We start from the raw sequence: 13,606 nt of genomic DNA on the forward strand, positions 1-13,606 counted from the left end.
AGTCCGTTTCCGGAGACCGAGACACAGCGCGCACGACTTGAGATTGTGCTCCGGCCCGAGGCACTGGAGGCACCAAGCGTGGGTGTCGGTCTGCGAGATCGGCCGGCCGCAGCGACCACACTTTTTAAATCCACTCGGGACCTTCGAGGACATCGACGGAAAAATCGCGTCGGCGAAGTCAAAGTCGGCAATGGTGGCTAAAATCACACCACGAAAAAATTAGCCGACCGAGCGGCCACTAGGCCGCAACGAGGCGTCCCCGCTGGAAGCGAGGGAAAAGGGGAGCGCGTGCTCCACACGCGCGAAAATCTTTTTTTTTTTTTTTTTTGTTAACAATACAAAGAAAGAAAAGAAAGAGGAACCGAACGGGAATCCAAAGCAACGATCCGCGTAAACGCGGTCGAAAAATCCGGCGGCTGAACGGAGAGAGAGGCAATTGCACAACTCTCTCCAGTCGCGGAAAAAAAATAACTGGCGGGAGCGGTCGCGCACGGGCGGGAAGACGGCCGCGCATGCGCGGTGGGCGTGCCCTGCGTGCCGACCGTCCCGCGAAGCTTCTTCCGGTTGGTGGGGGCTGCCGCGGACGTCAACCCAGTCGTGAGAACAAGCAGCCTGCTTGTCCTCGGAGAAAAGAGATGACCACTGTAGGGAATAAAGCATGACCCCCGTTTACTCCCCCAGTGGTCACTGACTCCCTCCCACCCTACCCCCAAAGATGTGAAAGAAACAGTATATACCAGCCTCTACAGCAGGACTAGAACAGTAAAGCAGGTCCCTGGAGTACCCTAGTGGTCGGTGCAGTGAATTGTAGAGAAGGGGTCTCAGGCCCATATCCCACTCTAACTGGTATACTTGTGGTAGAAAGTGTGAACCCTACAAAATCCACAAAAAACTATCTACCTACATATATGTGACGCCTGCAGGCATAAGGGTTATTGTGTAGGGAGGGGTCAAGATGGCGCTGACATGCTGAGTGTAGCGAAGGAGCCAGAGAGTTTGAAAGCCTAAAAAAATTCCTTTTTCGTTTTGATAACTATGCCCCATACTAAGAGGAAGGGGACGGTGAAAGCCTTACTTTCTCAGGCTCGCACGTCCTCCCCGGCGCAGCGAACACTCGACGAGTTTCCAACTCGGCGCCCACCAATAGAAACTGGAGGAGGAACTCCGCTAGACGCTGGCGCAGGGATTCAGGCGTCTTTGGAGCGGGAGATCTCTTTGTCCCCTCCAGAAACTGGAGCTCCACTCTGACCTGCCGCAGTCCGAGAGGGGTTAGCGGAATCAATTGATCTGGAACTTGGTGCAATTGGGGCCAGCGGAGAAGGTTCTCCCTTGGAGTCAGAGACGGCAGAGGAAGGTAAACTAGAGCGGGGAGACCCGCCCCGAGTGGTAACACTTGACATGTTGTGGCACTCGATGGAGAAAATGCAAAGTTTGATGGTTAACTCCATACAAGAGACTAAAAAAAACTTACAACTACTGTTGACCATTTATCTAAGTCTATGGAAAAACAAGATTTAAAAGACCAAGAAAAATATGCAACAAAGGATTGAACTGAGAATCATAATAGACGACTGAATATGCGAATTCTTAATTTCCCCAAACCAATAGGAATCTCACCGTATGAAATGTTAAAAAAATTCCTTATGGAAAATTTAAAATTTTCCTCTCAAAATATTCCGCCGATAAATAAAATATACTTTTTACCTACTAAGAATCAAGATGAGGTTCCTTTGAATTTGGAGAAGGATGAGCAGCTAAAGGACATTTCAATGATTTTAGAGGACTCATTATCTGAGGTGACAGAGCTACTCTCCTAATATCCTTTGTATTTGAACAAGACTTTGAAGCTGTATTGAAGTTATACTTTAAAACTACTCAGCTAAAGTTTTGTGGTCAGAAACTTTGGATTTTTCCAGATGTGACCAAATCAACTCAGGAGAGAAGGGAACAGATTCTGGAAATGAGAGCTGAAACTAGGTCTTTGGGGGCAACATTCTTGCTAGCGTATCCTTGCAAGTGTGTTGTAAAGTATTTAGGTATAAAGTATGTGTTTTTTATGCCAACCCAATTAAAAGAATTTATAAATCTAAAAAGATTGTCAAGTAATGAATCCAGTTTAAAGTACAGAGATGGTGGATGTTAGGGGCTATGCCTTTCCTTATAATTATGTTTTGTGATTCCCTGAATCTTTTTGGACTCCTCCCCACTTATTGTGGTCTAAGGTAGACATGATGAATTAATAATAGTTTCCACAATATATAAGATTATATTTGAAATATATGTTTATGTCTAATATTTCCTGTAACAAGTTTTTATACTTGTAAAATAATTTAAAGTTGCATAAATACAATTAAAAAAAAAAAAAAGGGTTATCGTAGTGGTGAACAGTTGGGTACAATATGTTTTTGGTGGGCTTTGGAGGGCTCACTATACAATATACTGTAAGTGGGTAATAGTGATATATGCTGGCTCTTTATACATCCCAATGGCTTGCTTTTATGCATTTCTCCCCCCCTTGGACTTTTTGTTTTTCTTTTCCAGAATGGACCTAAAAGATAGATGTGCTGAGCACAAAAATGTCTAGCAAATGGCTATTTTTGAAATAAAAATGTGGATTTTTTTCTAGTTTGAAAATCAGATTTAGACAAATCAAAAATGCCCCTACACGTCAGAAATGGCATAACCGATGATGATCAATGTTATGTTTTACTTCAAGCCATTCTGACTAGCGCCAACATTCCTCTTTTAGGCCTTACAACTATCTATAAGTGTGATACAGGTTTCTTACCATGCTCTGTGAAAACTCTGCAGCTAGACCCTTCTGCTATGACACAAATGGAATTAATTCACGTACAAGACATTTGTATGCAGGTGGGGTGCTCCTTGGAAAATAATTTACTGGGTAAGTAGGGGAGGAACCAAGTCTGGCCTTTTCTAGTGCTTTCAAATGCTAGAAGAGGCAGGCAGGTGGCATAGCTTCCAGGAATGAGGCAGACAACCCTATCCTGTACTCCTTTTCCAATCATCTTCCCACATTAGAAGATGAATAGATGGTGCAACAGGGGTTTGTGCTGCACACTTTCGTCCACTGTACATCTCCAGTGCATTTTCCTCTCCTTTTTCCCCTCCCCTCGAGTCTGTCCTCTCCTACTCTTCTCTATCACACCATTTGCTCCTCTTCTCTCTATCACCTCCACTCCTTCCCTTGGAACTGAATTGTTAAGAAGAGAGAGCAATATCACACCTCCTACCGCACTCTCTAGTTTTTCAGCCACAGTCCACTTAACGGAGCTGTGGGAAAAGAAAGCTGTCCCTGACCCCAGAGCCAATGGACACTTTTGAACCCTTTTATAAACAGTCTGGCTTTAGATCTGACCATTGTACTGAAATCATCATTACTGCTCTTCTGAATGACTTACACTCAACCCCTGACAAAGGTCTTATCTCACTTGTAGTATCTTTGGATCTGTCTATTGCATTCGACCTGATGAATCATGCTTTGTTGTTAGCTAGACTATGAGAATGGAATCTTTGAAACTGTACATAAATGGTTTTCTTCATTTCTTTCTGCACATTCTTTGGTCATTGGTATGGGTTCCTGAGTTTCTTCTTTGTACTTATACTACTTTGTAGTGTTCCACAAGGTTCAGTATTGTCATTCTCTATTGTTTAATATCTTTCGAAGTCCATTGGCTATACTTATACAGTCCTTCAATATCAAATTCTATATTTATGCTGACAACCAGCATCTTCTTTAAACATTGATTTACAGCCTCTGCAGAATTGCCTTTCAGCAATGGTAAACTGGTTGTCCCATAATAAATTTGAAACTCAACCCAGAAAGAAAAACCCCAACTTGCTGGATAATTGGTTCATTATCATTGCCTGACATTGTCCCTGTTCTTTTTGATTTACCACTTACATCTGTTTCTTGTTTCCGCTATCTTGGCATTTGGTTTGATTCTCAACTTTCCTTTTCAAAGCATATTTCAGAGGTGATTAGATTAGGCTTCGCCACACTGCGATCACTGCACACTATTCGTTCAATGCTGGATTTCCACATACTTCATTTGGCACGTCATGCACTACTCGTGTCACATTAGGATTATTGTAATGTGATTTATGCAGGTTTACCACAATCTCAATTGAAACGGATTCAAACATTTCAAAATTGTGCTGCTCATTTTCTTTGCAATGCAAAGATGCGGGATCACGCATCACCTTTATTATTTCAATTGCACTGACTTCCAATTAAATTTTGGTTTGTTTTCAAATTTCTCATTTTAGTTCATAGGACATATCACACAGGTGTTCTTTCGTATCTATCAAACCTTATATTCCTGTTCGTCAACTTAGATCTCTTGACTCCTAGGCATATTAATTATTATGAAGTCACTAGGCACTCTGCTTTTTCTTGTCTGGCTCCCTCACTTTGGAATCGTCTTCTGGGAACTTTAAACCTTTGAAAGAATAGCTCGGAATATAAAGTTCTTTTAAAGGCTTACTATTACAACAAGCCTTTAATTAATGTTTTTCTATTTTCAGTTGATGGTGTGTTTACTGGCAAACAGTTTTCAGTGGATGCTGGATTTTTATTGATATGCCTGGCCTTGAATGAATGTTTGTCATCTGTCCTATTTGAGATGGAGTTCCTTTCCATTTTATTGTACTTATGAATTTTTAATTGTAAACCGCTTAGCTCCTCTTGTTAGTATTAAGCAGTATATCAAGTTTTTAATAAACATAAACAATCTACTCCACAGATAGTTGCAATAAAGTATTCAAATCTAAGATGTGGTGTTATCCTATTTCGGCTGTAACAAGTTCAAGAGGGCCATCCTCTCCACTGCCATGCGGAGAGATCTGGGTTTGATTCTCAGCTGAGCTCTGGCTTAGGCCCTCTAGGTAGGTTGGGAAATCTGAAGTCACTACACAACAGTAACATGTAGTGGCCAGCTTTAGAATCCATAATTAAAGCATTCTGGAAAGAGCCAGCTGACTCCCAGCTGAGGGTGCTCTCAGACAACTGGACTGAGCAAGTCTGAACAGGACAGAAGACAATGAATCCCCAGGGAACTACGACTGAAGGATCAGGTCACGCAATACTAGCACCAGTTCCAACTGAGCTGGAAGCACAAATGAGGAGGAAACTACTGGGTCTAAAATTTACAGAAATACAAAATTATTTGAACTTGTATTAAATCTTGTGGGAGGCCTGGAATTTTCATTGGCTAATGTCAAATCATCTGTAGGACAGTTCTGAAGCATTACATTTTAATGAACTTTCTTAGCTTTTTAAATATTTATTATAGCAAAGTAATAATGCCTCCAAAATTGGACATCTGAAAGGCTACTCGTAACATAAGACTATCTCTACTTCACGAAGCAAGTGAAAGCTTGGCTCTTCAAAGCCTTTAATACAAGAACTAACTTGTTAGTCTCATTCACACACACAAGGAGTGACATGGGCTGTACATACTGTAGCAGGACACGTTTATCCACTCCTATCCTAGCTGAGATCATATTTAACCATCTTTCTGACCCTCATGTGCACCTTTCTTTAAAATTAGTCACTTTATTTTCTAACCCCTCTTACTCCCTTACCTATCTATATGTTCCATCTTTGCTTGTACCCTACACTGACAATTAAAGTGTTATACTACGTATTATATAGGCATTGTAAGTAGCATACTTTTTAATACTTTGTATTGTTATTTGAATGTTTTTACTGATGTAATTGTCTGTTGCTCATGTTTGATTTATTCTTATTGTGCACAGCCTTCAGTGAATTCCTTCAAAAAAGAGGTAAATAAATCCTAATAAATAAATGCTTTGGTAAGTTAAAATGCTTCACTCTCAGGCCTTCAGAATAGTTTTAAACCAGACATAGTAAATGAGGTAGTAGATAAGGACCTGCATGACCTGAAAGAAATGCAGCTTTCTGTTATGCCAAAGAGGGCTTAATTTATTAAATGTTTTGCCCAGGCTTATACAACTGGGAAAACCCTTAAGACAAATAAGGCCCTTCCATGATTTAACGTTTAGTGTACATTCCAAGTTTTTTTTTTTAAATTTGTTTAAAGAAGCATGTTTTCCAGACTTTTCTTTCAAATAAGAATTCATTACTGAGCAGTTAATGCTATTATGAGACAAAGTCATCTCTTCTCTGGGAATTTACTTTATTGTTGCCAGCTGGAATTGTAACAGAGCAACTGCTGACTGGCCCAATTCAAAGCACCTATCAAGACAGAAGCAAAGGGCTATTTTTAAACATGATGACAAACCTGATGCTTATTAAATGAGATGGAATGTATTAACATACACACTAAAAAAAGCACACCATTCTGCAACCTAACACTTGCAGGGCAGCCTGGGTATTACTGCTATATACTATGTGCATTCTTTTGCCAATTATGGCAGGTTATCTGTATTTTGCAAATTCTACAAACACACAGAAAAAAAAAGATAGTGAACCATTTGAGAAGAGATAATTGACATAAAAAAGTAGCTAAAGTTGATCTGACATTTAGGGAAATGACAAGCAGATGCTATGCAAACAGAATACAATCTGTTCAGAGAAACAAAATATCTATCAAGAGAAACAGTTTATTTCATAGAGCAACATGTTGTGTTGGAAACTACTGAACAGAAGTGTGCCTTTTTCATTTACAGTGCTATAAATCGTTAACAGCAATACTCCAGCTTCATAAGGACAAGCCCTTTGTGGTTATGAGTCCCTGTATGGTGAAAGCTGAGGCAGGTATTTATAAGAAAAAGAAGCAAGCTATATTGTTTTGCGCTACCTCTATCTCAGACAGCCAGTTTAATTTCCAGTATAAAGGGGGTTGCACTCTTTCCATTCTTTATAAAAGGTCCAAGGTACAACAGTGAATATTGACAAAATGTGTCAGGTTAATAGAGCACAAAAGCTCACATCCCACTCTCCTAAAATGGTTATTAGAATTAATAAGAATTAAAGGCATAAGAATATTAAATGTTATACCATCTAATCCTCAACTCCTATTACTTACACAGTGAATTAAAATAATCCCTTCAGTGCTCTTCATAATGAACAGCAGAAACTAGGTCATTTTACCCACTTATCTAGCAGAGAAAAGACTAAGAACCCCCCAACCCCCCACAAAAGGAAACAGAAAATGGAAGTAGCAAGCAGCCTGGTAATCACAAATTACTTTTATCTATCTAATGAAGAAATATCTACATACAAGTATAAACTAGAACCAATATTTTAAACTTTTATAAATAACAGATACACAGAGTACAGGTCCACACACGTGTTAAAAGTGCACAAATGGTGCCATCCATTAAAAAGATCAAGATGCTATGTGACTTTCAGCCAAGTAAAAGTGCAGCCACTGACAATCCTATCCGGGGCAATAAAACACTGTTTTCAGAACTGCAGAAAATTTGCTGTTATATAATGAAGACTCAAGATAACACTGTGGCATCAATAGCCAGTGTCATACTGTATCCTACACATAACACAACTTGCTCCACCTGACATACAAACAGGGTAGAAAAATAAAATTATCCAAATAGGAAACCACAACTAACCTTTTAATAGCTTTGTTTCTTCCACACCTTTGGTTAGATGTTCTTCCTCTATGAGCTTGCCTGCCAAATAAAATGCAATTTTACTAAGCTGGTTTAAAAGAAACCAGCATTTCCCTCTACATGTCGAGTCCACATTCCATGACCATATTTAAAGCAGCTGCCACACCCATAACCATGTGTGGAAAAAAATGTGACAAGAAAAAGGGGCAGGTACCACTGGTCTGCTGTGAAAGTAGTGCTAAAACAAATTATTATAGTTACAGCAAACTTGTGTCTTGCAACAGAAAATATTCAAGCATAATGCACCTGATCTTTTAAGGATAAATGTTATTTCAGTTGTCTAACTACGAGAGAGTTATGGTCTACCTGCAAGTCCTTTCCCAAAGGATCATTCCAACTAAGCTAATAGTTAGCTGAGTTGAAGTAAACTCCAGAATCAATCCGTAAAGCTGAAAGGATTGGAATTTTAATAAGCATTTTCTCTAAGCCCAAGCTTCTGCTGAGCCTAGAAGTAAGGCTCAGTTCCTTTTCAGTGATTTAATTTAACATTGTATATCCACTGTGAACATTTTAACCCACTTGATTTTTTGAACTAGGCTAAAGTTCTTTCAGTAAAGTATTAAGAAATGAATAAATAATGAAATCCATAGCAACATTTTTGACAAGTACAAACCACCTTAGAACACAGATTTCCAGATAACTACAGATCTCTTTCAGCTGCTTAGCTTCACAACAAATGCTCACAATAAGCTTGAACAAGTTTACAGCAGAGATCTGGCAACATATGCTGCTGTTTTTGGATGATGCACACAATGCCATTAATGGTCAAAAACCAAGAGAGCTCGCAGCTGGTATATAAAAGGGAATCTTCTCTTCCTGACAAACATATTTTCTTTTAAGTTGATGCCTATTAGGTCATGAAATGAACAAAAGTTCCTCACCCTTTTTTCACTGACAATTTGCTCCGACAAATGTGTGGGGATGTCAACAAGCAGGGTCAGCTCTTTGGAGTGTGATACACAAGGTACCATACCCAAGGGGGTGCAACAGCACTTTTCATACTGTTGAGGGCCTGACTATACTAGGTGGGAATTAAAACCACAACAGCACTGCCAGATGAGGAATGGGAAGATAACACTTCATAGCTTGATGCGGCTACATCCCACCTCCTAATGCTGATTGGCTCATTATGCTCACCAGACCGAATAAGCAGCAGAAGGTGAAGAAAGCAGCATCAGACACTCAGAACCGTGTAGGCAACCTAGCAAATTTCCCATGAGTTTGGGCCTGTTATTTTTTGAAGTTGAGGGGGGGGGGGGGGGGGTTCAGAACTTGCAGGTAGCTTGTTTTGGGTTTTTTTTTTTTAAATTTGACTTCATATACCGCTGATTGCCCACAATTGTTGCCATGACAACATTGCACGTAAGTGCATCAGCCAGTGCTCAGTCCCGCCTTTTCCTGTCCTCTTTCGTTTCCTCATTGGCTATGGAAGGAGTTAATCACAACATGCACCACCCCTGTATTAGGGCTGCCTTCTGATACCAGGGACATACTTTAAGACACAACAAATTGGGTTTATTTTTAGGAATTATCGCTTGTTTTGTGCTTGTTTTTTTAAGCAAAACGTGCTTATTTTTCCACGACTACCTGGCAACACTGACTCTGAAGCAGGATCTCCAACACTGAGGAGGAGGGGGACACTGGCAAAGAGGGTGAGGGGAAGAGCAGACTCTGGGGAGGAAGAGTGAGAAGAGTAAAGAGAAAGAGTAAACAAGAATGAGAGAAGGCAAGGGGGAACAAAGGAGGCAATGGGAGAGCAAAAGAAGGGCTAGGTAAGAAGATTATACAGAAAGAAAGTCTACTGGATTTCAAAAGCAGAAGGTAATAAGATGATAAATATTCAATAGCCTCAGATTCCAAATCATATACCCTACACCTGGGGGAAATTTGCACACCGTATAAATATAAAAAAACATTACTCAGATCCAAAATCTTTAAACATTTTTGCAGATCCACAACTAAAGTCTGACCTCCCTCCCCCCTTCATTCCCCCAAGCTTTATTTTTTATTTTTGTTACATTTGTACCTCGCGCTTTTCCACTCATGGCAGGCTCAATGCGCTATCCGTCGTTCCTTTGGCTTCATCTCCAGTGAACCATCACACAGGGTTTCCATCTTCCTCCAGCTTTGTCTCTTTCTACCACCTCCAGACTCAAAGCCCTATCTCAGCTTTCTTTCCCCACTCCATCTCCTCCACACAAAACCCCCACCCTTTTTCTACACCTTCAAGGCTTCAGCCCCTAACCCCTGACATCTCTAACTAGCTTTGATCTAAGTTGTTGCTTCTCTTGCTCTTCCTCATTCCCACCCACTTGCTAGTTTGTTTTCTGCTTAATACTGTTTCTGAGGGCTTAATCAATGCCTTGGGGGGGGGGGGGGGGTGGAGAACAGCTACACCTCAGTGTTAATGAGCTGACAGACTGAATCAGCCTGATCCACCGTAAAGCCTGGAGGGGCACTGTTGGGTTTTGGAGTGAAGCATGCTCATTCAGTCATGGGCCAGTTGGCACCTTGACACCGAGGTGCACCTATTCACTTCCCTGCCATCGACTTAGCACTTGGGAGCAGATATTACTAGAAAAAAAAACAAACAGTTCCAGGAGAGAGCGCACAGATACTCTCGGATCTTGCCTCACTCAGTTCTGGATGCACAGGCTGATGCTGACACCACCCCTTTCTGGTATATCAAGTCCCATCCATTTTTGCTTTATTTTGATTTGGGACTGAAGGCCTCAAATGTATGTTGCTGCTGCTTCTTTTCTTTTGGATGCAGACATTCCTGTTCTTCAAGCTTAGTTCTATGTAGGAGGGGAATTCTGTACTAATTCTGCAATGCGTAGAACTCTCCCGGGAGTAATACACAGATTTAAATATTTGAATCCCTAAGATTTGGAGACTGGGCCCAAGACTGGCTTTCAAGATTAACAGGATGTAGACATTTTGTTGTGGTGGTTCAGTTCCCATGGATGGTGCAAGAAAGAGAAAACGGCAGGGCACAAATGCTGCTACAATGACAGTTCCTACTGCCAAACAGGGATGCTAAAATTAGTCTCCAGACTGCTTCCTCAAGTAAAAAAATGTGCAATCTGCAGTGAACAAACAATTATTCCAGAAAGGTGACTGATTGAAGGAGAATTAATACAACACTTTTTTTTTTTTTGGGGGGGGGGGGGGGGGGGGGGGGGGGGGAAACCATCTTTAAGCTATGAAAATGTTTCTGATAAGAGGCTCCAGTATTTGTCTTCATGTTTCATGACAACTAGTGGGCGTTCAAGTGTTAAAAGACTAAAACCTTTCCCTTCATGGTTTCACTGGTTCTCTTATTCACCGTCTACATAATGATGGTCTATCACAAATCCTAGTACCCTAAATTGCATTCCACAAAAGATCTTCTAACCTAGACCTAAAACTGATACAAGAGGGGACAAATTTTATATTGGGATGTCTACATGAAAAGTCCAAAAAAGAACTGTGTGCCTTCATAAAGCGAAAGCGAAGATACTTACCTGTAGCAGGTATTCTCCAAGGACAGCAGGCTGATTGTTCTCACGACTGGGTCGACGCCCGCGGTGCCCCAGGAGACTGGCAAAAAAAGTTTGCAAGCAAAATAATCTTCGAGAACGCTCCGGAGCGCAGGCAGAGAACACTGCACATGTGCAAATGGCTTCCTGCCCGCTGCACGAGCGTGTCATCCTCAGTTTAATAAAAAGCAACCTAGAGAACTAGAACAACTCCAAAGGGGAGGAGGGTGGGTTTGTGAGAACAATCAGCCTGCTGTCCTCGGAGAATACCTGCTACAGGTAAGTATCTTCGCTTTCTCCGAGGACAAGCAGGCTGCTTGTTCTCACATGTGGGGTATCCCTAGCAACCAGGCTCACTCAAAACAATGAACATTGGTCAATTGGGACTCGCAACGGCGAGGACATAACATAGATGACCTGAAAGAAACACAACTAAATAAGAGAGCGCAGCCTGGAACATAATAAAATGTGCCTGGGGGGGGGGGGTGGGGGTGGTGTGGATTCTAAACCCCGAACAGATTCTGCAGCACCGACTGCCCAAACCGACTGTCGCATCGGGTATCTTGCTGAACGCAGTAGTGAGATGTGAATGTGTGGACTGATGACCACGTTGCAGCCTTGCAAATCTCTTCAATGGAAGCTGACTTCAAGTGAGCCACTGGCACAACCATGGCTCTGACATTATGAGCCGTGACATGGCTCTCTACAGTCAGCCCAGCTTGGACATAAGTAAAGGAAATGCAATCCGCAAGCCAATTATAGATTGTGCGTTTTCCCATGGCGACTCCCCTTCTGTTGGGATCAAAACAAATAACTGGGCGGAGTGTCTATAGGGCTTTGTCCGCTCCACATAAAAGACCAATGCTCTCTTACAGTCCAAGGTGTGCAACTTGTCTTCACCAGGGCGGGTTTGTGGACAGGGATAAAATGTTGCCAAGACAACTGACTGGTTCAGATAGAACTCCGACACCACCTTCGGCAAGAACTTAGGGTGAGTGCGGAGGACTACTCTGTTATGATGAAACTTAATATAAGGTGCATGCACTACCAAGGCTTGGAGCTCACTGACTCTACGAGCTGAAGTAACAGCCACCAAGAAAATGACCTTCCAGGTCAAATACTTCAGATGGCAGGAATTCAGTGGCTCAAAAGGAGCTTTCATCAGCTGGGTGAGAACAATGTTGAGATCCCATGACACTGATGGAGGTTTGACAGGGGGCTTTGACAAAAACAAACCTCTCATGAATTGAACAATTAAAGGCTGTCCAGAGATAGGCTTGCCCTCTACACGTTGATGATAAGCACTAATTGCACTAAGGTGAACTCTTATGGTCTTGAGACCACACTCTGACAAGTGTAGAAGGTATTGAAAGCAGGGTCTGTGTACGACAAGAAAAAGGATCAAGGGCCTTGCTGTCACATCAGACGGCAAACCTCCTCCATTTGAAAGAATAACACTTTTTCGTGGAATCTTTCCTGGAAGCAAGCAAGACTCGGGAGACACCCGCTGGAAGACCTAAAGAGGCAATTTCTAAGCTCTCAACATCCAGACCATGAGAGCCAGAGACTGGAGGTTGGGATGTAGAAGCGACCCCTCGTTCTGGGTGATGAGGGTCGGAAAACACTCCAATCTCCACGGTTCTTCAGAGGACAACTCCAGAAGAAGAGGGAACCAGATCTGATGAGGCCAGAAGGGAGCAACCAAGATCACTGTTCCGCAGTCTTGCTTAAGTTTCAGCAAAGTCTTCCCTACTAGAGGTATGGGAGGATACGCAAACAGAAGGCCTGTCCCCCAATGCAGTAGAAGGGCATCTGACACTAGTCTGTCGTGGACCTGAAGTCTGGAACAGAACTGAGTGACTGTGATTGATCTGAGTGGCAAAAAGATCCACCAAGGAGGTGCCCCACGCTCAGAAGATCTTGTGGGCAATGCCCATGTTTAGCGACCACTCGTGAGGTTCCATGATCCTGCTCAACCTGTCATCCAGGCTGTTTACACCTGCCAGATACGTGGCTTGGAGAAACATGCCGTGACGGCGCACCCAAAGCCACATCCGGATGGCTTCCTGACATAGAGGGCGAGATCCGGTGCACCCCTGCTTTTTGGTGTAATACATAGCAACCCGATTATCTGTCTGAATCAGAATGATTTGGTTGGACAGACGATCTCTGAAATCCTTGAGGGCATTCCAGATCCCTCATAATACCAGGAGGTTGATCTGAAGACCCTTTTCCTGAAAGGACCAAGCTCCTTGAGTGTGAAGTGCATCTACATGAGCTGCCCACCCCAGGAGGGATGCATCCGTCGTCAGCACTTTTTGTGGCTGAGGAATTAGGAATGGACGTCCCAAGGTCAAATTGGAACAAATGGTCCGCCACTGAAGGGAACTGCAAATGTCGGTGGAAAGATGGATCACATCCTCTAGATCCCCTGTGGCCTGGCACCACTG

At 42.3% G+C, this 13,606-nt stretch overlaps 1 protein-coding gene across 16 annotated transcripts in view; it reads right to left on the minus strand.

The window, feature by feature from the left end:
* SLMAP (sarcolemma associated protein) overlaps positions 1 to 13,606 on the minus strand; it is a 255,812-nt gene that overhangs the window by 72,429 nt on the left and 169,777 nt on the right. For 12 of the 16 annotated variants that reach the window (XM_030208024.1, XM_030208020.1, XM_030208008.1 and 9 more), the window contains one exon: positions 7,576 to 7,635. The exons of the other annotated variants lie outside the window; for them this stretch is intronic. In XM_030208024.1, coding sequence (XP_030063884.1) covers positions 7,576 to 7,635 — 60 coding nt within the window. The remainder of the gene's footprint in view (positions 1 to 7,575; positions 7,636 to 13,606) is intronic. 16 annotated transcript variants of the gene reach the window in all.

The sequence above is a fragment of the Microcaecilia unicolor genome, chromosome 6, assembly GCF_901765095.1.
Source record: "Microcaecilia unicolor chromosome 6, aMicUni1.1, whole genome shotgun sequence".
Classification (NCBI taxonomy): domain Eukaryota; kingdom Metazoa; phylum Chordata; class Amphibia; order Gymnophiona; family Siphonopidae; genus Microcaecilia; species Microcaecilia unicolor.